Raw genomic sequence first — 24813 nt, forward strand, 5'->3', positions numbered from 1 at the left:
GGTGTCTCTAGGGCCTTTGAAGTACAAGATCATAACATCTGCAAAAGAAATAAATTGACTACTGTTTGTAGCCCTCTTGTTTCTCTCTCTTGTCATATTACCCTAAGACTTCCAGCACTTTATTGAATAACAGGGAAGAGAGGTAGGAAGGCATCCCAGTAATAGTTAACTCCAGCATGCTTGAGTCTTCCAGTTCAAGCCTCACATCTACCAAAAATCAAGTAGGAATTCTGTAGTTGGAAAGTACAGTATTTTAAAATATTAGTAGAAGGCTCTGTGATGTTTGAGCTAGGAAATAATCTGAACACTTGAATATATATCAGTTGACTGTCTCAGTCTCAGGGACCTGTGGAGGCACCATCAAGCATACCAACATATTGGTAATAGAAATTGTAGGATGCAAAAAACAGGGAAAGAAAAGCAGAAATAATACGTAAGTCATTGCTAAAACCACCCAAATTTTATGACAAATGTTAATACACACATCTGAGAAGATCTGCAAACCCCAAATAGGATAAACCCAAAGACCCATACTCAGTCATATCAACTCTCAAAAAATATTCTTGAAAGCAACAAAAAAAAGTAACTTATCACATCATCTGTATGCAAGAACGCAGTGGATAATATATTATACATGCAGAAAGGGGAATTATCAATCAAAGATAGACAAAAGTATCCTTCAAATATAAAGTACCCTAGATATGCTCAGAGAAACCAAAACAGCATTAATCACACTGGCAGAACTCTCCAGCACTAAAAAGATCCCCTTTAAGACTGATATAGACAGCAATTTAAATCCATACAAATCAGATCAACAGTTATACTGTAGCAAATTTTTATATGAACTTTGAATTAGATTAGTATTAATCTGAACTAGATTTTTTTTCTGTGCTGTTAATTGAAATCCCCAGGGCAACCACTAGGATAGTGACACTCAAAATATATTAAAACACTGAGGTACTGGAGAGATGGCCCAGTGATTAAGAACACTTGTTCTTGTACCCTCAGGGCTGCTAAAAATGTCTGTAAATGCAGTGCCCGGAGATCTGACGCTTTCTTCTGACCTGTGTAGGCACAGACATAAGTTCTGTTATCAGTAATTATTTTAAAAGTAAATGAAAGAAGCTCTCCATCAAAAGATTGTGTCAGAACTGATAACAAAATTACTGTGTCTATAGGAGATTCTCTAGACATTAAAGACAAAACTGTTACTAGAACGGTGAAAGGTGGTCCATGGTCTGGTGAGACGGGTCAGTGAGTGAAGGGGTTTGCTGCCAAGCCCAGCCACCGCAACCCCAGGACCACATAGTGCAAGGAGACAGCTGCCTCCTGCAGGTGGTCCTTGAACACCACACATCTGCCATGACAGGCATTTACACACTAATATTTACTAACATTTACACTAGTAATAATAGTTTTCAGTGTGAGTCCATAAGAAGGTGCAACAACTCAACATATATATGCACTTAACATCAGAGCCACAAAATTAATGAAGAATGGAAGTAAGGGGTGGGTAACTCAATAAATAACTGGAGCCAGACATAGTCACATGTCACTCTTTCCTGTGGTCCCACCCACTCCAGAGCTAAGGTAGGAGGATCATGTGAGCCCTGAAGTTCAACATATCGAGACACACTGATTAACCAATAATTGGTTGATTGATGGACTGACTGGTAAGGACTTTAATACCTCTCTTTCAAAATAGGTCACACAACTAAGCAGCTAATCAATTAAAGATGTGAATACTTAACAGAAATGTGTAGAACATTGCACCTAGAAAATGATTGTTTTTCAAGGACAAATAGAACATTTTCCTAACAGAAATGTGTAGAACACTTTACCTAGAAAATGCATTGTTTTTCAAATTCACATAGAACATTTTCCCATATAGGCCACATACTGTGTCATAAAATAAAGCTCAGTAAATCTTAAAGGACTGAAATCTTAACAAGTGTGTTCTCTGACCACATATTAAAAATCAGTAAGAAGAAGCTTAAAATAATGATCAGCATTTAAGAGTACTTGATGCTTCTGCAGAATACAAGGGTTTGGTTCCCAGCACCCACATTAGGTGGCTCACAACCACCTGTTACCTCAGTTCTGGGGGATCTGATACCCTTTTTGGGCTGCTGAAAACATCTGTACGCATGTGGTGTACATACGTACACTCAGGCACATGCACATATTCATAAAATAAGTGAAACTTTTAAAAAAATCAAGAACATTTTTGAAATCTGTAAATACATGAAAATCAATCAACACACTCTAAAATAATGGATTGAAAAAATTAAAAAATACACAGAAGTAAATGTGAACCAAAAAAATGCAACATATTAAAATCCATAGAATGCAGCTAAAATCTTTCTTACAGGAAAATAGATTGCTCCAAATGACTATATTAAAAAAATAAGAACCAGGGTAGGGATATATAGTTCAGCTGGGAGAATAGTAGTCTGCCGTGCAGGGGCCTGGAGTTGATCCCCAGTACCTCTTAAACCTGTTTCTGGGGCTCATGCCTATAATCCCAGAACTCTGAAGGTAGAAGCAGGAGGTGCAGAAGTTCGAGATAATTCTTGAAACATAGGGAGCTCTAGACCAGCCTGAGCTAGAGACCCTGTAGAAATAACTGTCTGGAATGAGTATTGCCATCTTTTACCTTGAGAAACTGGAAACATAAAAAGGAACTAAATGAAGTAGAGAATAGAGAGAAACAGTAAACCAAAGGATACTTTTGGGACATATTTAAAAACTAGCAAGACTTCACTTATACTGATAAGGAAAAAAAGACAAAAATTCAGTTTTAACTAAGTTCACAAAAAATAAGAAGACACACAAATGAACAGCAAGCACTTGAAAGAAGTTCAACATCATTTGGTAATAGGGAGTTCAGGTTAAACTCTGATATCAGAGATGTTGTTTCCCAGCCATCATATGGTGATAATAAATGTTCGCTAGGATATGGAAAATTTTGGACATATTGCTTGTGTGAGTATGAAATGGGACAGGTACCTTTTCTCTTTACCGACATATATACTACATTTAATTAATACTTCATAATTGTGCATATTTATGGGGTACAATGTGACATTTCAATACGTGTATATTATGTATAATAATTAGATCAGGGTAATTGGCAAATCTAACACCTCAAACATTTATGATTGCTTTGTGTTAGGAACACCAGAGATTATCTCTGGTGCCTACTTTGGAATAGGCAATTAATTATCATCCATATTCTTAGGTATATAATCTAGTAAATACAAAAAATTGTATATTAATGTTCAGAACAGTATTATTTAATGATAACCCAAAGTGGAAATTACCCAAAAGCCTATTAATGAAATTAATTAATGAAACAAAATATTGTATGTTCATGCTAGATGCTTTATCGTGAACCTTGAGAACATGCCAAGTGAAAGAAGCCAGTTACAAAGTCTATCTATTGTATGACTGTTTATAAAGTCCTCAGAATAGGCCAGTTAGAGAGAATGCCTACAGCAGGAAGTCTAATATTGCTGACAAGAGTACCAGCCTTGGGTATCGAGTTTTTCAAGTAATTAAAGCATCTTAAAATTACATTGTGCTCACTGAGGTGAACCCTTAGGATAGTCTCAAAGCCATTTTACTATATTTTATAAGTGGACATTATTTATAGTATGGGAATTGTATCTCAAAGCATATTTTTATGAATCATTAATATTAACTGAACATTCATCTGACATTTTATACCTAGATTTGACTAAAATATTAAAGACTTCAAGACTTGATAAGTGTGATGTTTTCAGAGGTGTTTTTGTTTATTTGGTTTTTTGGTGTTTTTTTTTTTTCTTCATAAATCTAGCTGGACAGCTCAGCCAGTCAGCACACTTAGCTCTCCAGCTACCTTACAATGTACTTGGTTTAGGCCGAAGTGCCAATTTCCTGGACCATCTTTATGTTGGTATTCCCCGTCCGTCTGGAGAGAAGGCAAGTAAACAGTTGATTGACGATCTGTTTTAATACTTACAACTTAAACATTTAAATCCAATAACTTGAATTCAGATATTCTATTGTCTTTAAATAACTAAAAAGTGATTCATAGTGACTTGTCTAAGCTTATCTTAGAGCATACCATGACTTGTTATTTATATAGTTTTTTCCGTTTCTTCCCCATTAAACTTTGTGACTTCTTATCCATTTTACCTGCTATTTCTTCATAATATTTTATCACTTACAGCATAAGTAGTATCTGTTAACATAAAAGTAGCATTATTGTACTTACACATATATACACAGGATACAGAGAATAGTGTCATTTGTCCATTTCCTGGTGTGAATTTTAGCTCCAATCAGCATTTACACAGAGCACTTTGAATAATGCCTGCTAAAACTGAACAATCAGTATTTGTTGAATGACTGAATTCATAACACACAAATATAATCCTCTTTATCTGGATTTCAAATTCTCAAAATACTTGAAGGTTTGCTTTTTTTGTTTGTTTGGTTTGTGTTTTTTTTCATATTTAGACTAATTGGATATTAAGTGTTCTTATTCTCTTTTCAGTCTATAAGAAAACAAGAGTGGACAGCAATCATTCCAAATTCCCAGCTGATTGTCATTCCTTATCCTCACAATGTCCCTCGAAGGTAATATCCTTCCTTGATTGACCTCAGTTTGGTAGATATCCAGTGGCATGTTTTTATAAACTATCATATTTATTGCCTACTCTGTTTCCCTGGGTGCCCAACACTTAATTTACTTAGTCACTTTCAAATTATTTAACACACCTACCCTGGTGTTTCATAAGGAGTAAACTCATTCCTATTAGGACAAAATGAAGCTTAAACATATTGCATATATTTAATTTTCACTACTTGTAAATACTAGTTTGATTTGTTTGTTTGTTTGTTTGTTTGTTTGTTTTGCAGTCCTGGGAGTTGAACCCAGTGCCTTGTGCATGCCAAGCAAGCATTCTACCAGTGAGCTACTCTCTTAGCTCCAGTCTTCATTAAAATTTTACATGAGTCCATTCAGTGGAACACTAGAACCAGTGCATGCCATCTCATGAGCTCACTCTGTCCATCTTTTTCTATCTTTATTCATTAAAGTCTTTTACTGTGAGAGAATTTACCCCATGAAAACTAAGAAATGTCATAAACCAGAGTTACCTTCCCTGCTAGACAACTAACTGGCCAGCACATCACTGTATCAATAAGATAACATTAATAGATATAGCTATTTGTCTAGTTCAGAGTTGGAGTAGATTGAGGTTTTGTTTTGTTTTTAAGATAAAATCACCATGTTGCCTAGGCTGATCTGAAACTCTGGGGCTCCACAACCCTCCCACATCAGCCTCCTGAGTACCTGGAACTGCCACGCCTGACCCTGGTGCCTGTTTGTTTTGTTTTGTTTTAATAATCCAGTGCTGTATATTTGTGGCACCTTTCTCCACATGAAGTTATTAACAAATATAAAATCTGAATAAGGAGCAGGGAAACTATAGAAAATGTAGTACTGATAAGAGTACACTGTAATGACTCATTTATGTTTACTGCCATGGACACAGAACAGTGTGGATAGGGAGGGAGAAAAAGAAAACAAGCAAAATGGAGAAATATATGTTGTGATTTTAAAAGAAGATGTCTGTACATACATGCTCATGTATGTATACCTCTGACAGAATATACAAGAAATCTCCTGAGTAGGCAACTGAAGATTGACCTTTTGTTTCTCTTTTAACCAAACTGACAAATGTCTTCATCTTTGGAGGGAAAAGTCTATTTAAAAAATAGAACTAAAAAAACTCAAGATGGAAAAAAAAAGTCAGTTTTAGGGCCTAAAGAGATGGCTCAGTGACAGAGCGATTGCTGTTCCCTCAGAAGACCTGAGTTCAGTTCCCACACCCATATCAGGTGGCTCACAACCACATGTAACTCCAGCTCCAGGAGACCCGAGTCCCTCTTCTGGCCTCCATACCATGTATGCACACACACAGGCATGCACACAAAATAAAAAGAATGTTTAAAAAGTGTAATGATTTATTGAAAACCATTTTTTTTCTGAGCGTAGTAGCTCACATCTGTAACCCCAATACCAGGAGGCTGAGGCAGGATGGTGGCAGCTTCAGGGATATATTGGGCTAGATAGCAAGACCCTGTCTCAGAAAAACAACATAATTTGGTTTTCTATTGTAAGGTACTCAACAATACTCAATTTTCTGAATTTCTGAAAAATCCTGCCATAGCTTTCTTCCATAATCAGAATATTTCTCATGTTTCTCTTGCTCTTTCCAAAGAAATGTCCTTTTCAAATTTATGTACATAATAAAAACCCTAATTGATTTTTGTTTGAGGTGTATTCTGAAATTTACTGACTAAAGACTAACTTACAGATCAATAAATTTTAATTATGTCAAAATAAATCAATAGCTACTTGCTGTTCATTAGAATGATCTTGCCCTTATTACTCTTTTAAAATGAGAACACAGTCATTTCCTGTTTCCAGGAAGAAGAAGAAGCTCTGTGTGCATAACTGCCCACAGAGTTAGTCATAAAGACCCCAGTTTCAGGATTTGCAGTGTTTACAGGTGCTGCATTATGTATAGTGTTTTAAGAGAGCAGACCTAATTATGTTTATGCTGATGTATTGACATTAACAGAAAGGCTAAGTGACTTTATAAGTCTCAACATAAAAGTTACTGTAATAATTGAAAATGTCCAACATAACACAGAAATGAAGCCGGTTTTCCACAGCCATTAATTACACACCCACTCAGACATATGATTGTTTTACTTGTACTACATGTGTGGGCAGGGGCGTCAGAAACTAGGATGCTATAGGCTTTGTGAAATCAGGTGACTTACAGAGCCCTAGAGTTGAATTTCAAATTCAACAGATCAAAATCTCCTTTTCAAAAGATACCTTTAATTGTCTAAAGTACTATTGGTAAGTTTACTTAATAATTCTGAAGATCAAACTTAGTAATACATGAATATTAAATATCTCATCAACAATTCTACTTCAGGGAGATGGGTGTATACTTCAGTAATAAAGTGTTGGCTCTGCACACATGAGGCCCTGGGTTTAATCCCCAAAAACATACGTGAAAAAGAAAATTCTAGTTCAGTTCTAAGAAAACAATGAACACTTGTGGATCTTCAATATTCTTCAAATTATCAAAATTTAATTGCTTTTGCTAGATGAGTGAATGATTTAACCAATGAAATTTCATTAATTAATATGCTGCTTTGCTTTCTGATCTCAATTTAACCTTTATTATGTTAAAGTTTACAATTTTAATTGTTCTGTTTTTATCTCCAGCTGGAGTGCCAAATTGTATCTTACACCAAGTAACATCGTCCTACTGACTGCAGTAGCTCTCATTGGTGTCTGCATTTTCATCTTGGCAATAATTGCTATTTTACACTGGCAGGAAAAGGTTTGTTTCTCAGTGTACCTCTGGTTAGTTTATTATGGTAGCATGGTGCTCTTCAGAACTGAGGAGCTGGCATATAACTCAGTGGTCGAGGGCATAGGCTCATTCCCTAGTGCCACACAAAGAGGAGAAGAAAGTAATATCAGATACTCAGCCAATAGATGCCAGCAATATCCCCCAAAAAGGCTCCTCTCACAAAGGAGAGGTTTTTTCTTTTTCCTTTGGACTGTCATGCCTACCAGAATCATGTTTTGCTAACTAAAATTACTCTTTTATCTCGCTGTTCTTGTAACTTATGAAAAGGAAAACATGTTGATTATTCTGATAAATATTCATAGATTTGTCACTCCAAAGAACGATCACTTGTGTATCAGAAATAATAACTAACAATTATATATTCAATTAACTTTAAGATTGTAGAAGGACCCTATACTTTGTCTAAAAGCAACATAATCCAAAATATATCTGGTGACCTTAATAAGGAAACTAAGTTCCTTATTTTATCAGGAGGTCCGACTGTGGTATAAATGTGGGATTCCAACAGCTGTGATGCAGTAGCTGAAGTGACTGCGTCACCATGGACACACTGTATCACCTGGGACTGGTCTTCTATTTCTTTAGCCAGTTTTCCACCTCTCGCATCTGCTGCTATTTTCCATTCTCCCAGGACAACTTTTCTACACACCTGCCCAAAGCCCTCTTCTTTCTCTACTTTCCAGCCGATTTCATCACAAGTCAACTGTTATATCTCAAAATGTTCTCTCTCCATCTCTCTCTGAGTTTCTTTCTCCATTTCCAGTTGTTACAACGATCTCTACCAGGATTACTCCCCTCAAAGCCAATATTCTAAGGCTTCCTCTCTCCCCTTTCTTACTCATCTTCAGTGTTAATCAGCCACCTTCCTGGGGATCTCTGTAGCTGATTCCACATCTGCCTCCTCCTGCCACTTCCTTAGATCCAGGCTGGTCTCTCTGACTTCACCTTCTCCCCTCTCTCCTGCAGTAGACACTCCCCACTGTCCAGCATATGTTAGTGTTCCTCACCAGACCCTCACAACCCTTCTCTGTCACTCCACAACATCCCTGCTCTCCTGTGTCTTCCAGTCCTTTCCTATACTCCACCTTCCACACCTGCCAGGCCTCCTCATGCTGAACTCCCAGCTTGAAATGAATGCCCCTTCCCATTTCCATAAACAGTATGTGCAACGCTTGCCCTTTCCTCACTCAAACCCAAAGTAGTACAATTAGGGTCGACCTGATGCATAGCAAGTCGTGTTTTTATCCTTTCTAGGCTTCAAGTGCTTGAAGAACAAAATACAAAACTTTTTTTTTAATCCTTCTTACTAGGAGAAGATGATCAATAAATATCTGCTAAATCAATAGGTTAACTAACCAATAATCATCTTAATATAATTAGTTTAGATTGGTTTGTTAACATTAGTGTTAACAGTGATTGTGTTCTTCTAGCACCTAATGTTTACTCTCACTATCAAGTAGATAATAAGTGATGACAGTATAAGTATATGGAACACTTCTTCTTGATTTTTAAATTCAAGTAATATATTAATTATAAAATAGCTACTAGATCTATAAAAATATTTCATATTACTGCATTATAAAAATTATACCTGTTATGTTCTAAATTTCTTTGATCTTTTAAAAAATTATGTTTCAGAAATGAATCTTACTATTTTCTGAGTACTTAAATTACTCTACACTTGTCTTTCAGAAAGCAGACGATAGAGAGAAGCGACAAGAAGCCCATCGGTTCCATTTTGATGCCATGTGACTTTGCTTTAAGCATCTATAATGGAACTCACTTGATTGACTCATAGTAAAAAAAATAATGGATTTGAGATATTTATAAATTATGCCTTCCTTGTCAATTATTGGAAAATACTAAAATAAATATGGCCTGGATATCTCATAAGGTCTTTTTTAAGCACTTTGTATGTAATATTGGGGTTCTTTATTCAGTAGTACTGAACATTTTTGTTCCTTTGTGGAATATGTTGCATGTACTTTGGTATATTTGCATTTATAATTTTATTAGAATAATGACGGTAGAAAGACATGTAAATAAAAAATATTTAAATGAGCTGGGGCAGAGGCATTGTTCCACCTGAATTGATCTTGCTTCTTATCCTAAAAAATGCAAACTATACATGGCAAAGTTATTAAACTAACATTTATCACAGCAGATCAAAGTTCTCATGAATGGCACAGAATGAGACTAATTATCTTGGCTTTGGATCACAATAGGACAGATTGCCTTAGACACCTGGCTCTACAACTTAAAGTGATTTGAATTTGGCTGTTGCTTAGCTTTTCTCTAAGCCTGTTTTGTTTATATGATGGTTAACTTGCCTGCCTACTTGAGTTACCATGAACATTAAACTGTATGATGTACAGGATGTGCTTAGCTCAGTGCCTAAGTGTTCATGAAGCAGCAGCCATCATTATTGCTATTTTAGGTGATTTTATTTTACTGCTAAAGGTAATTATCAAAATATATAGAATTGATAGTTATCTTAGACATAAGGACATATTCTTTGGAAAACTTAAATTCTTGGTGATACATATCTTATAAAAAATAAGTTGTTCAACTAATTATAATACTCTCTAAGAGTAAATGTGTCCTAAAAATTAGTATTTAAATACTAATCCCTGTGCAATAATGAAAAGCATTTGATCTTGAAAGAAAGCTGATTTAGGCAGAATCTGGAGGTGTACCTGCACCATCATATTTCTGTTCTCAAAAGTTTGGAAAGTCTGTCTCATTTCTATTCAGACCTCAGATTTTATATTGTGAACTTTGCAGTGCCAAAATTTGCTTTAAAATTATTTAAATCTAGAGCTCAGGAGAGAGGTTATAAAATTATTATCACAGCTAACAACATTCTGATTATTAAGACCTGCTATGGCTATAAAATATAAAATTCCTTGGAAACAGTTTTGTTCATGTTGTTTTCTTCATTACAGTTCACTAAAGGGCATGTGTTCATTTTTCTATCTATGCATGTTACTATATCTTCTAAATAAATATTCCTTACTGAATGACAGTACTGTGGTGAGCATTTGAATCATTGTTTCTGAGCTTTAGGGGATAACAAGTATAAATCGCTGTGGATGAGGACGGCAATGGAGAGATTTGCCCATTACCTGTGAGTCACAGACAGGACTCAAGGTCATGGAACAGATCAGCTCATCCTTTACAAAAATAATTAAGCTTAGCATCTGGCAGTTGGTAAAATATGAATTCTAAAACTCACTTGGAATCAGAATCTATGAGGAATAATGTTATAGATAAAATGTTAGTGACAATTAAAATATATTTGGTGACAATAATATTTCTGTATTACCAAACACAACTTTGATATCATTTATTGGGTATAGCAAGTTTAAAAAAAAAGTGTAAGGCCAGGTGGTGGTGGCACAAGCCTTTAATCCCATCACTGATGAGGCATGGGCAGGTAGATCTCTAAGTTCAAGGCCAGCCTGGTCTACAGAGTGAGTACCAGGACAGCCAGGGCTATACAGAGAAACCCTGTCTTGAAAAACTGAAAAAAAAAAGGGGGGGGCGGGATCCTTACACTGAGATCAACAAAGATCCTTCTGTTAATTTTACATGTTCTGTTGGATGGGGCAGACATAACTGGACTCAGAGCCTACCCTAACTCTGTGACTTCTAATTAGTCACTTCATGTCAAGCTGTGGTTTCTTCATCAGTCAGACAAGGCTAAGAGAAACACCTGCCATGAAGAACATTTTCTTGAATCCAAGAATGGCAATGTATATACAGAAGGTGTGCACTGGGAACATGCAGCTTCTTTTCTTCCCCTATGACCCCCGCCACAGTAACCGACCATCACTTCCTGCCTGGTGTTCTCTGCACTGTTGTATTTCAGTGGTCCCCTGAGAAACAAGTGGTTAAGATTGAAGATCAGTCTGGAGAGATGGCTCAGTGGTTAAGGACGCTGGCTGCTCTTCCAGGTTAAATTTCCAGCACCCACATGAAGGCTGATCACCATCTACAATTCTAGTTCCAGGGGATCCTACACCCTCTTCTGACCTCCACAGGCACCAGGTACAAATGTGGCGCATGAACATGCATGTGAGCAAAACACTCGTATACAAAAAATAAATAAATCTGAAAGAAACTTAACGGTCACTTAGAAAACACGTTGCCAAAGCACTGTTGATTTGGATTAGCACCTTACATTTCCTATTATTCTTCCTAAAAGTCACTTCAAAGGAAATTCAAAAGTTAAATTATGCCCTGGAGACCTTGGTGGTAAACCAGTCCTTGTAAATGGCTTGAAGCCTGACTTTCCACTTCCTGGTTATTTTTGAAGTTAACAAAATAGGTAACAGGAAAGGAGACGCTCATGATCAACAGCTGTGCCCAAAAGGGAAGGAATGAAGCTGGGACAGAACGTAAATGGAGGGATGTTGTGTCCTGAACAGAGAGCACTCCAAGAAGAGATGGCATCCTCTTTCCTGACCTGTCCACAACAAGGCAAGAGGCTGGATTTTACCCCCAAGTCATCAGCTTAGAAACATCTACCAAGAAAAATAATGAGCAAGACAAATATGAAACATTGTGAATTGCAAAAGATAGCACAATAGAAACTGCAAGTTTTAAAAATGTTTGTAAAAGGATAATTTTATACCTATTAATTTAGAAGTGTATACAAAACTGATTGATTCTTAGGAAACTATCACCAAAATGGACTCCAAAAGAAAAATAGGGAATTCTCCTCTAGTTGATTCTGTGATGTCGTATCGAGGCTTTCTGCCCAGAGTCACAGATTTATGGGAAATTAGAAGGTAGCAAAAAGGATAATGAAATGCAGGAGACTAGAAGAGGAAGACCAGCAAGAGCAGAGGCAAGTGGACTGAGGCGGACAGCTGGGGTGAAGAGTAGCTGCATAAGAACAGAGTATAATCACTCACACAAAACACACCAAGATGCCATAATGGAGCCCAATACTTTGCTACCTTGCTAATTTTTAAAAGCACAGAACTTATCATTTGGATCGCTGAAAGTGCCAACAGTATTTTGCTCTTGGCTTCATCTAAAGAGAGCACACTCACCCAAGATTACTGATCACTTCCTGATTGTTTACAGGATGGGGCTGAAGAGGTTCAGTCCCTCCCAAGGGGCTACTGGCAGTAAGTGGGTGCTGGAGGAGGGGTGATCCTTTCTTTGGGGTTCAGTCACCGCGAACATGCAGTGTTTCTGTAAATAACCCTCACCATGCTGACATATACAATCCTAATTAAAAATGTTACCAAAACAGGAAAAAGACATGAAAATGGAAGAGGGCCTAACTAGGGAGAGGAACAAGAGAGAGTTATAGGGTATGAATATGATCAGAATACATTATATTCATGTATAAAATGGTCAGAATCCTAAATGTGCATAAACTAAATATGTAAAGTAAAAACTGACAGATGTATAAGGAAAAGTAGATGACTGTACCATTTAAGTCAATAACATCAACATTTCTCTGTAGTTACTGATAAAAACAGTAAAAAACACATGAAAGCTGGGTGGCTGGGATGCCTCAATGGTAAGGGTACTTCCCACCCAACCTGGAAACCTGGAGTTCAACGCCAGGAGCCCACATGAGTGAAGGCAGATGGAGAGATCTGGCCCCACACACTCATCCTCTGGTCTCCACGTGTGTGCCATGGCACATGCACACAATAATACTTTTTTATCAGTTTAGAAATGACCTGAAAAACAGTCAAACTAATAGATACTTAAATAATATTCTACCCAACAAAGGAAATGTGATTGGAACAGTAATCAATGAAATACAAAGGTGAATCATTCTTTAAAAGTGAATAAATTAAAAAATATTATGGTCAAGCTAGTCAGGAAAAGACAATGGGGATGAATTAACTTAATAATGAAAGAAATAGAAGACTTCATGCTAGTCCTAGAGACAGTAGAGGTAACGAGGGAGTCCTGGGAACAAATCGATGCCCAGGCATCCACCAGTAACTTTACTTAGCTGATTCTTTGAACAATAGCAAGTTACTAACGTCATCCAAAAGAAATCAATACTTTCTACTTGTGATTTTAGAATTAAAAGAAAGAAAACTTTACAAAGGAAACTAAGGGTGAATTACCTAATTGGAAAACATTTAAGAAAGAAGTACTATTTTATCCATTCCTTCCTTAGAATTAGGAAAGGAAGGGATACTTGAAAACTCCTTATAAGAGGCCAGTAATCCTCAATATGAAAACCAGTACAGATACTACAAGGAAACAAAATGCCTGGTTATTATCTGTCATCACACAGACATACAAACAAAAATATTCAATAAATAGAAAAAAAATCCAGAAATAGATTAAAAGATAGTTCATAACCAAGGTCTCATCCTAGAAATTTAACACTGATTCAGTATTTGGAAAACAGAAGCAGTTGATTCATCATATTAACAAAAACTTTTAAACTCCTTTCAATGAAGAAAGCCATTTCTAATTTTTATTATAATCTAAAGAACTCCCTTAATAATAAAGACATGCGTTTAAAAATCTCCAGCTAAAACAATGTAAGAAACAATGTTCTCCCCTCACTAAGATTAGGAACAAAGTAAGAATTATTTTCAAAATAACATTGCAAGTCTTGACCAGTGTTAATTAGCTGAGGGAAAAACACAAATTGTAATTATATTCCATTGTAATGGAAGGAGTAAAAATGTCTTGGTGGGGATGTAGTTCAACAATAGAGCATTTGCCTAGCATGTGTGAAGTCCTCAGTTTGATCTCAGATATACACAAACACATACATACATCATATTTGTGGAGAGAGGGAGGGAACAGAGAAATAATACTAAAAATATGATCCACAAAAGAAAATAATGACAAATTTTATTTCACCAAAATTTAAAATATTTACTTTAACAAAGATCCTTTCAAGAGAATGGATAGACAAGATAAATAGGCAAATAAAATATTTGCAAATTACAATTCTAACAGTTGACAAGTATCTAAAATGTAGAAATCTCAACACAAACATAACTCAGTTTAAGAATAAGTAAGAATGACTGCCTTCAGAGACCCATACTCACCATTCTTCATGTATATAGCTGTTTTTCCGGACCATTCTACATGAAACTCTATATAAATCTATATCAACGCCCTTTCTTGGATGCTTAAGAGATGTCTCGACAGCTAAGAGTGCTTGCTTCACAAACATTAGGACTGGGGTTTGGATCCCAGCATCCATGTAAAACCAGAACTCAGAGAGAGGCCCTGCCTCAAAGGAACGCACATATGCACACACACACAACACAAATGCATACATACTCTACACACATAGACAAAAAAACTTTTCATGATACAAACTTTGCAACAACTAAGGGGCTAGGGCCATGGCAGTGACTTCGGACTCCAAGCACCCACACAAAAGACACAAACAGGACCGTCGGAATGGGCCATGGCTGTGACTTCGGACTCCAAGTACCCACACAAAAGACACAAACAGGACCGTCGGAACGGCTCAGTCACCGAGGCAGGAGCCCCTCGTTTGATCACTAGGAGAAAAGAGAAAACATTCATACAAGTTGTTCTCTGATCTCCACATGCATACTGTGACATTCGCACACAAGCACACATGGACACACAAATAAATACACTTCTAAATTTGGGGGTGGGGGTCTAGAGAGATGGCTGCAGTTAAGAGTACAGGCTTCCCTTCAGGGGACTAGGGTTCAATTCCCAGAACCTACATGGTAGCTCACAAATGTCCATGACACCAATCCATGGGATCCCATGACCTTTTCCGGTCTTCATAGTCACTGAACACACATGACATACATGCAGGCAAGACATCCATATACATAAAATAATGATAAAACATTTTAAAATAAAATTTTTAAAATATGTCCAGGCATGGCTATGCATGCCTATAACCCCAGGAGAGGAGGGCAGAGACAGACGTAGCCCGAAAGCTCCCTGGCCATCCAGCCTAGCCAAAACATCCAGTTCCCAGCTTCTGTTTCAGTAGGAGAGCGTCTCAAAGCAACAAGACAGAACAAGAGAGGACAATACTCGGTGTCCTGCTCTGGCTTCTACATGATGTGCATCAGCACTCTTGTACATGCACCCCCACAATAAAGCATACACGTGTGAATGATGGCATACACAAAAACTAGAAAAGAGTTTGGGGAGGGGGATCGTTGGGAGATTTTGTTTGTTTGCTTGTTTTGATTTTGTTTTGAGACTGAGCTGCACTAAATAGCTTAGACTAGTCTGGAATACTCTATACAGCCATGCTGACTACTTTTTTTGTCAACATGACAGAAGTTAGGATCATCTGGGAAAAGGGAACTTCAACTGAGAAAATACCACTGTCGGGCATTTTCTTAATGACAGATGTGGGAGGGTCCAGCCCACAAGGAGCCCACCTCTGGGCAGGTGGTCCAAACTGAGCAAGCAAGGGGAACTAGCCAGTAAGCTGCATCCCTCGTTGGCCTCTGCATCCCTCCATGGTGTCTATGTCAGTTACTGCCCCAGACTCCTGCCTTGAGTTCCTACACTGACTTCCCCTGGATGATCGACTGCAAGCTGTAGGAATAAGGGAACCCTGTCCTCCTCAAGTTGCGTTTGGACATTGGTGTTTATCACAGCAATAGAAAGCCTAACTAAGACAGTAGCCTACCAGCCTGGCCTTTAACTTTTCAATACTGCCTCAGCCTCCCAAATGCTAAGATTACAGGCATGTAAAAAAAAAAAAATCAAGCACACACAAAAATAATATTAATCAAGGTTCTAACACAATGTGCACCATATCTCTGTGGAGTAATTTATAAAACTTTATGGATAGATACTAAAAAATCTTAAATAAATGTATACCCTAGTTATAAGAATCAAAATTATAGATACCAAATCCTTCCCAACTCCAATCAGTACTCCAAGGGGGGGGAGGGATTGTAGCCACTGTCATTATTGTTGTTACCCCTGAAATTGATACGCTGTTTCTTGTTTTTGTTTTTGAAATAGGGACTCTATGTAGACCATGCTGGCCTCAAATTTGGAGATCTACCACCTGATTCTGCCCCCTAAGTGCTGAAATTAAAAGTGTGTGCCACCATGCTTGGTGGGACCTGCTGTTTCTAAAATGTACTCAGAAATACAAAGAGCCAAATATAACAAAGATAACTCTGAAAAAGAACAAGGACTTGTCCTGCCATATATAAAATTATAGTGATTAATAAAGTATGGAGCTGGTGTTATGGGTCTAGGGTCTCTCAGAAGTTCACCATGACCATAAATAAATTTTAATAAACAGAGGCTTTTTATTTAGGTACTGGTGCCCAAAAATGCTCCCAATATGCAGCCCCTAGCCACATCAGCCCAAAGTTTATAAAGGCAAAAACCACAAAATTACATATATTCTTTCTACATGTAATCAGGCTCTAATTTTAACATATATATCTTATAGTTGCCCTAGTCATCTTTTAAACAGAGTAAACAAGTTTAATTACAAAAACAAAAATAAAAGTCTTATGGCCTGCTAAACAACAAGTTTTATAAGATCAATTGATTTAAAAATAGTCTTCAACATATGGGGTGGAAAGTGGCCTGCTAGAGTAGAGCCTATACAAGTTAGGGACTTACACGTTAAAGAGTCTTTTTTTTTTTTTTTTTTTTTTTTTTTTTTGTCTCTGAAGCATACTTTAAATGTTATGTTAACCATCACACTGGTAAACAGAACAAGAAGAAAGTTTTAAAAGTAAATAAGGCTGAAACAAGTTACATGAAGACTAAAAATTAATAACACCCTTAACTCTCAGAAAAACCAATCCCAAGAGTATTGAGAGTAAGTGTGACATGTAAATTTATAAGCTTCTAGATCTTTGGAGGTTGGGGTTGCTGTGGTTGGGTTTTTTTGTTTGAAATTGGTTTGGTTTTTGAAACAGTCTTGAGCAACCAGGCTTGCTTTGAACTCCTGATCTTTTGTAGGTATTACCAAGCTCAGCTAATTATGTATAGCTTAATATAAGTAACTTCATGATCTGGGAGAATCTGGCTTACCAGTAATCAGCCAAGAAGAGTGGGAGGCTGTGACAGGAGGAGCCAAAGCTGAGGGCATGTCTGAGCTACACAGCCAGGCAGCAACCAAAACAAGAAAAGCACTGATCAGTAAGACAGTAACACACTGGAATGCACTAGCATTAACACCCCTGTACATCACAAGCACTTTATAAAAAGGATGAACACACAAAATGCATACAGCTGTTGAGGACCAACATATAGAAACTGGACTAGAATGGTTTTTAAAGAAAAGTATGTAACATTAAAAAACTGAGCAAAAAGATTGACAGTCTTACAGCTGCCAACAGTGAAATGCTGGGGTGGGTGAGGAGCCTGAGTCTTAGGCTCTCAGAGGGCTTTGTAAACAATGGCTGCATTTCCTTTTGTTAAACGTTTCCTGTAAATTCACATCTCTATCCTCCTCCAAAGAGATGAACTCTGCGGCACAGAGCATGCTTCATTCCCCTGCCCTCTGCAGTTTGGGGCACTGAAACCAAATATTCCAGGCAAATGCTTCTATCTACTGAGCTACAGTCACAGCCCTAAAAATATCAAATTTTCTCAAAGACCTCTTTTTAGATAAATATATCTAGCAATGAGCTTCATTACAAATCCTAGGTTATATATTTTATAGAACAAAGTCATTTCAGAAATTTGGGTTAAGTATAACTTTATATACCATATATATGGAAGGGATAGACAGATATGATGAGTTGTATAAATCACTAGTTATAGTTATTATATTATTATTAAATAAAATATGCATTTCCACCAGTACAGATGTTCCCAGTTCGTCAAGTCCTTAAACTGAATTTCCAATAAATTACTATTGCCTAACCAACACTTGGTGCTAGAGGGGCAGGCGGCTCAGCAGCTGAGAGTACTGCCTGCTCTGTCAGAGGACCAGGTTTGTTTACAAACACCTACATGATGGCTCACAACTGTCTGTCACTCATTCCAGAGAATCCAGGCCCCCTGGGGTACCAGGCATACATGTGGTGCATGTTCTTCCATGCATACAAAACACTCATATCCATGAAAGTTAATGTATCTTTTTTTTAAGTTATGCTTTATGGCTCAAATACAATGAAGTGAACAGTGCTTTCCTGGCACTCAGGTGCCCCTGGGTTACATCCTCACCACAGAAGGTGTCAGGGGCCCAAGGAGAAGAGAGAAGAAAGAGAAAATACTTAAAGTCAGGTGTGGTGTGGTGATACATGCCTATAATCCCAGCACTTTAGAGGGAGGCTGAGCGAGAAGGGAGGCGACAAGTTTAAGGCTAGCCTGGGCTACACAGTGAGTTCCATACATCATCGAAGGCTACACAGCAAGACGCTGTCTCAACTATTTTTTATTTTTTATTTTAATGCTATAGTTACAAAACTGAGAGTGTGGTTTAGTGGTCGATAGAATCTAATATCTTATGCAATTAGTACAGCCCTAACATCTATGTGGCTGCATTCGAAGACAGGGTCTCTAAGGAGATAATTAATATTAAACAAGGCCATACTGTTGGTTTCTTAGCTAATCAACTAGAGTCCTTATAACAAGTGGAAGAAGTATGAGGAATATGGAGTAAAAAAACCACGTGTAGAAGGCAAGTGGTGGTCTTCGAGGCAGGAAAGAGCCTGCAACAAAAGTCGAGCTTGTTGGCACCTTTCTCTCTGTCTACCAGCCTCCTGGACACCCATGGCATGGGATCCTAATCTACCCAAAACATCCGTAATTTTACCCTTTCCTTCCCTAAATCTGCCCCCAGCACAGCTATATAATAATGAGATCTTCACTCACTGAGATCCTATATGAGTTTGGTTTTTTACTAAATTTCATCATTACTGTAGCCATACTTGCACACTAATGTAAGGCAGTTGGAGACACATATTATTTTTTAATAAAATAGATTTTCTGTGGATCCGAGTTTGGTAAATTATAAGTCCCTTTGTCTTCCTTAGTTGTGTTTCTGAATTAATCAGCTTGGGCTGCCACAAAATATTGTAGCTAAGTGGCTTAAACAGTGGCCTGTATTTTCTCACAGAGCTGGAGGCTGGAGTCCCACATCAAGGCACCAGCCAATTCAGCTTCTTACGAGGATTCTCTTTCTGGCTTGCAAATGACTATCTCGTCCTCACATGGCCTTTCCTTGGTGACAGTGTGGTGAGAACAAGCTTTCTTTGCTCTTACAGGGACACTAGTTTTATCAGTTCAGAGCTCTGCCTTTACAACCTCAATCAACCTTCAGTATTTATCAAGGCCCTGTCTTAAAATACAATCCACACTTCCTAAGGGTTTTAACTTAGGAGTCTTCGGGAACATAAGCATTTTTTCCCTAACAGTCTCTAACCATAGCAACTCGCCTTTATAGACCATCTTTTAATAAACTGTTAGAGCTCACAAACTACTCAAAGAGAAACAACAAAGTCCACTACATATCCAAACCTTCAGATAAAAGGCTGCTACTGTCATTATCAAACTTCCTGCCTCAGCCGCCCAAGTGCTGGGATTACAGTCATGTTCCATCATGCCTATTAACTTTTTAATGATGTCAATGACATATGGCCCTTTTTTCTTTCTTCTTTTCTTTTTTTAAGACAGGGTCTATGTAGCCTTGGCTGACCTGGAACTCACTATGTAGACCAGACTGATCTCAAACTCACAGAAATCCACCTGCTTCTGCTGGGATTAAAAGTGTGTGCCACCATGCTCAGCACAGACAATACTATTAAAATGTTACAAATGACTTGGTAGGAGAAAACCAAATCTGAACTACAGGAATGATCCTATGTGAATCAGCAGAGACTATATGCCTAAAAGACTGGCCATGAATACTACAAAACCAGAGTCCCCTGCCACCCCCAAACTGGCAGGCAATGTGGGAACAGAATGGGTGCTACTGAGTGGCCTTTGCAGAAAATAATAATTCAGCAAAGAGAAGGCAAACTGCTTTCCTTTTGATTTAGCTTACACATGACTACATGGTAGTCTCATCTATGATCTATGCTCTGTTACATTTCTTGAAATTTTTACCACAGTACCTCTAAAAGACGGGTGTCTTAAGGTGGACCACTAAATTAGCATTCTCAACTGAAGTCTGCTCCCAAACCATCAGACTGGAGAAGTCTTTCTAGAGTCTATCAATGTGATACTACCAGTAAAAGCTACAAAGCTAAGTAAGTATGAGGCGCCTACTTTTTTAATTACCACGGTTTCTCTAATCTATCCCTTTTACCCCCTCAATTTAGCCACCAGATTAACCTTCACAGAACTCCAGGACTCCACTAATGAAAATGATCCCACTGGCCTATAAACCAAAGTACAGACTGCTATGCTTAACATTCAAGCAAGTCCAGTCGACCCTCCAAATCCTAAGGCGTCAGAACCCAAGGGTTCAACCAATACTGGAACAAGCATCCTTTTCTAAGTGTCTGTATGGAGCATGTGCAGGTTTTCCCCTCTTGTCCCTCTCTAGCAAACAGAGTATAATTACTATTTACATATCATCTACACTGTGCTCAGTATTATAATTCATCTAGAAATGATTGGAAGCCTGAGGGAAGATATGTGTAGCTTCCATGATCACCAGTCCCTCTGAAGGACTTGACATGTGCCAACTGAGGTTAGGGACAGGTGTCCTAAAACCAGTGTTCCCAGGATACTGAGAATAGCTGTATCTCCATATTCAAGGTCCACCTGATCTTTAATTTTAGTTCCAGAAAATAACACTCGTCCCAAATTCAGTGTTCACGCTTGCTCCTTCCCGACACTTGACAATCTCTCCTACCTCTCTCATCTTCACCTGCCACTCAAAGCTTTTCCATTCTTCTTTTCTCTCTTTCAGAGAGCATTCTCTGATGACATCACACAGGCTGATTTTTTTTCTTTCGTCATCCATGCATATTGATCCAGAAACTCAATGGGCTTCTCAATTTCTTTATCCACGATTGCTCAGGACATAGACTGAATTATTACTTACTATGCCTGTTTATCACTATGTGGGAAAGGTTCTGAAATGCCTTATTAGTTGATTCTTGGGTGCAATTTTAATTTTAACTGCAGGCGATTGCCTTAGAAACCCCAAATCACACATCTTTCATAACCACGGAAGCACACAGCAAAGAACTAAACAACTTTAGGTTAATTGGTGTTAATTTGTTTTATTTATAAGCTTGTGAATTACTTACACTTTTGTGCCTTTCTTAGAGACATCCAAGAAAAGAAAGAACTTGACATCCTTGGAATATTTTGTTCAGTTGCCGGATAGTCTAACTTAGCTATAATTTGCTAGATAAACATTTATATGTCAGATCTATTACGTTAGGGCTTAATACTAGTTGTCTCCCCAACAGCAGTCATTGTTACATATGCACATAACTCATACCGATAAATATGTGATGTGTGAAATAACGGCTGTAGCATGCCTACATTCAAGTAGTTTCTATGTTAATGGAATGGAGAGAGTTCTACCATCAAGGCAATTTCAAAGCACAAGTGCTGGAGGAAAACGTGATAATGTCCAAACTATACAGTTGTTAACAGATGTGGGCTTTTCCTCTGGGGCACTCATAAGTCAATCTGTATGGCCACGGTTAAGGGGTGGCCTTGGGGAGGCCCACCCTCTGGATTCAGTCTTGCCTCCCGTCTTCACTTCAGCTAGGACAAAAAGTTTCATCTCCCTAGCTGGTGGAGAGCAATCAGCCCACTGTGGTGAGGACTAGGAGTGATGCTCCCAGAAGCGGCACGGTGCCCGGCAGCCCGGTGACGGTTCAAGAACTGCCGTGGAAGTATCAGTTACTGCAACAACGTTACTGCTGGTCCCCTGAACTCACCCGGGCACGTCCAGGACCCCCACTCTGGTCTGCCCTCCACCGAGATCAGCAAGGAGAGGCCTCGAGGAGCCAGCGGCAGGGAGGGGTCGGCCGCGCGCGAGGCCCGGGAGGCGAGGGGGCGGGCGGGGCACGCGGGCGGGCGGGGCTGCGCGTGCGCAGTGTCCGCGCGGCCGGCACGCGGCGCTGCGCTCGCTGCTTAAATGAGCCGGGGCTCCCGGCGCGCGCCACTTCAAGGGAGCCCGCCGCGGGAGCGGGCGCCGCCAGCTGTCCTCGGCGCGGCGGGAGGCGGCGGCCGTCGGGGACCCGGCACGGCGGGCTGAGGCGCTGCGCCCGCTGCAGGCAGGCGGCGGCGTCCGGCGATGGGGACCGAGCGGAGCCACCGCGCCGGGCCGTGACCGCCGCGCCGCCGCCTCGGGCGCTCTCGGAGCGCCGACGCTGAGGAACATGGCCCTGGAGCAGCTCTGCGCGGTCCTCAAAGGTAAGCGCGGGCGCGGACGGCGCCCCCTGCGGGTCAGGCCGCGCTCCGCTCCGCTCCGCCGCCGCCGCCTTCGCGCCCTTTGTCTGGCCCAGGCCGCCCGCCGCCGCCGCTGCGAGCCAGCTCTAGGGGGAGCGGAGGCCGGGGGACGCCGGCGACCGCGCTCGCGCCCCCGAGAATTCCACGCCGCGCTTCGCAAAGTGTGTGAGGCGAAGGCCGGCGGTCCCCGGTTGCCACCGCAGAAAGTCGTTGCGCGCAGACCACAAAAGCCCCAACTCGGACGCGCTGGAGCGGCTTCCGAGAAGCCCCGCGACGCCCGCGCCTCCAGCGGGTCCCACCTGCTGCGGCCGGGAGGCTGCGACACCACTGCGGGCTCCGGGCTCCGCACGGCCGCCCTGCCCGCGACCCGCACACCCCGCGCCGCCTGCCTTCCCGGGATCGCAAGATCCTGCTGCCCGGTCTTGTGCGGAGGATGAACTCGGTCGTCAGCGGCCGGCCGGCCGACAGCACGGAGCTCGGAAAGCCACTTGGCGGCTGCCTCTTACCCGAGGTGTTATGTCAAATAAATATTTCTAGATCGTTTACATTGAAGGCAAAGTTTATTCCGGAACTCGTCCTGGGTTGATCCTTTTATATATCTCAGGGAAAAGCACCGCCATTCACTAACTGACTTCCTTTCCCCCTAATATTTTAATGGCAAATGGAATATCTGAATGCTTTTTGAAAAATCCTCTTTTCATATTGAGAGAAACGTTAAGACAGTGATAATATTGGCATGTATAGTTTTAGCACTGAAGCTGAATATTTGCACAATTACAGATGTTAATGTTTCCCTGGTCCGTGTTACCACTGTATTTTCAAATTTTGTTTTATTAGAAAGTTCAATAGAACTTTACTTTTCATCATTCTTGAACTAATGACGTTTTAGACAAACTTCATTATTGGACAAATATTAATAAATTCGTAGTTGACGTTACCACCATTGAATTTCAATATTTACCAACCCAGCTATATGCATCAATACTTGTGCCAAGGTAATCAGTAACCTTGTAGCCAGTGAATATTTCAGTTAATCCATAAATTCTTAGTGATTCCTTTAGTAGAAAAAAAAACAAATCCAAAATTCTGTAGTTGCTTATAACTCCTGATTTCTGCAGTCATTCCCTTGGAAATTAACGTTTTGTTTCACTCATTGATAATAAATGAACCCACATGCACAACTGGATTTCTGCTGCTTTAGGGGAATTGTTTTCATTCTGATTGTGAAGCCACCATGTTAGTGTTGCCAACACCATAATGACAAGTCCATCTGAGTAGCCTTCCGCAAGAAATCCCTTGGATCTGTTACACAGCCTTACCTGCAGAACGGGACGAAACTGAAGTGGATTGGGCAATCTCCATAGGTACTCAAGGAATTGCAGCTTGCCTGTGCCTTTTCAGTGGGTACACACTGCCCTCTGTGGCCAACGCGAATTGTTGCGCCTATCCGGAAAACAGTCTGGGATGATGGCTGAGCTCCAGTGAAAACAGTGTAGTATCTGGCTTTTATTATTTTTTTTTTCAAATATTATTCAACCTGAACTATTTTTACATAGCAAAAGTATTTTTACAGCTCCAGATAATTGTGCTGTTGTGAGCTTAACTAGAGAGAGAGAAAGCTATTTTTAATTCTTCTATACTATGCTTTGTAAACATTAGAATGTGGTTTGGAAAGACTAAAAAAAAATATGTTAACAAAATTTGAACCTGAGAAGGCAATCTGGAGGCTGAAAGAAAAAGGGAGGGCTTAGGCTTTACTGCACATATGGAATCATTTGCTTTTTAAATCAAATGCGTGTATTTCCTATATAAAATAATATTTAAAATGTACTTTAAGACAACTACTCTTTTCCAGTGCTACTATTTACTTGTGTCCTGAGGCATGAAAAAGCATCCCTTAAGTGTCTTATAAGTGAATTTTATCCACATCAAGAGGCTCTTCTCTGAAGTAGCCATTTAACACTTGTATAATTATAGATGCTACTTACTCAAATACTTGTTTTGGAAT

General features: G+C 39.4%; 3 protein-coding genes across 5 annotated transcripts in view; all 3 read left to right on the forward strand.

The window, feature by feature from the left end:
- Itfg1 (integrin alpha FG-GAP repeat containing 1) overlaps positions 1–10476 on the forward strand; it is a 148455-nt gene extending 137979 nt beyond the window's left edge. Inside the window, exons 15-18 of one of the 2 annotated variants that reach the window (XM_016006586.3) lie at positions 3842–3966; positions 4544–4626; positions 7301–7418; positions 9144–10476. In XM_016006586.3, coding sequence (XP_015862072.1) covers positions 3842–3966; positions 4544–4626; positions 7301–7418; positions 9144–9203 — 386 coding nt within the window. In that variant the 3' untranslated portion in view covers positions 9204–10476. The remainder of the gene's footprint in view (positions 1–3841; positions 3967–4543; positions 4627–7300; positions 7419–9143) is intronic. The other variant, XM_016006589.3, reaches the window with a different exon arrangement.
- The window catches only part of Abcc12 (ATP binding cassette subfamily C member 12), a 993341-nt gene that overhangs the window by 858243 nt on the left and 110285 nt on the right, over positions 1–24813 (forward strand). The gene's annotated exons all lie outside the window — the stretch shown is intronic.
- Neto2 (neuropilin and tolloid like 2) overlaps positions 22530–24813 on the forward strand; it is a 64783-nt gene continuing 62499 nt past the window's right edge. The window contains exon 1 of one of the 2 annotated variants that reach the window (XM_076571774.1): positions 22530–22769. In XM_076571774.1, coding sequence (XP_076427889.1) covers positions 22736–22769 — 34 coding nt within the window. In that variant the 5' untranslated portion in view covers positions 22530–22735. The remainder of the gene's footprint in view (positions 22770–24813) is intronic. The other variant, XM_076571773.1, reaches the window with a different exon arrangement.

Source organism: Peromyscus maniculatus, chromosome 5 (genome assembly GCF_049852395.1).
Source record: "Peromyscus maniculatus bairdii isolate BWxNUB_F1_BW_parent chromosome 5, HU_Pman_BW_mat_3.1, whole genome shotgun sequence".
Taxonomy (NCBI): Eukaryota; Metazoa; Chordata; class Mammalia; order Rodentia; family Cricetidae; genus Peromyscus; species Peromyscus maniculatus.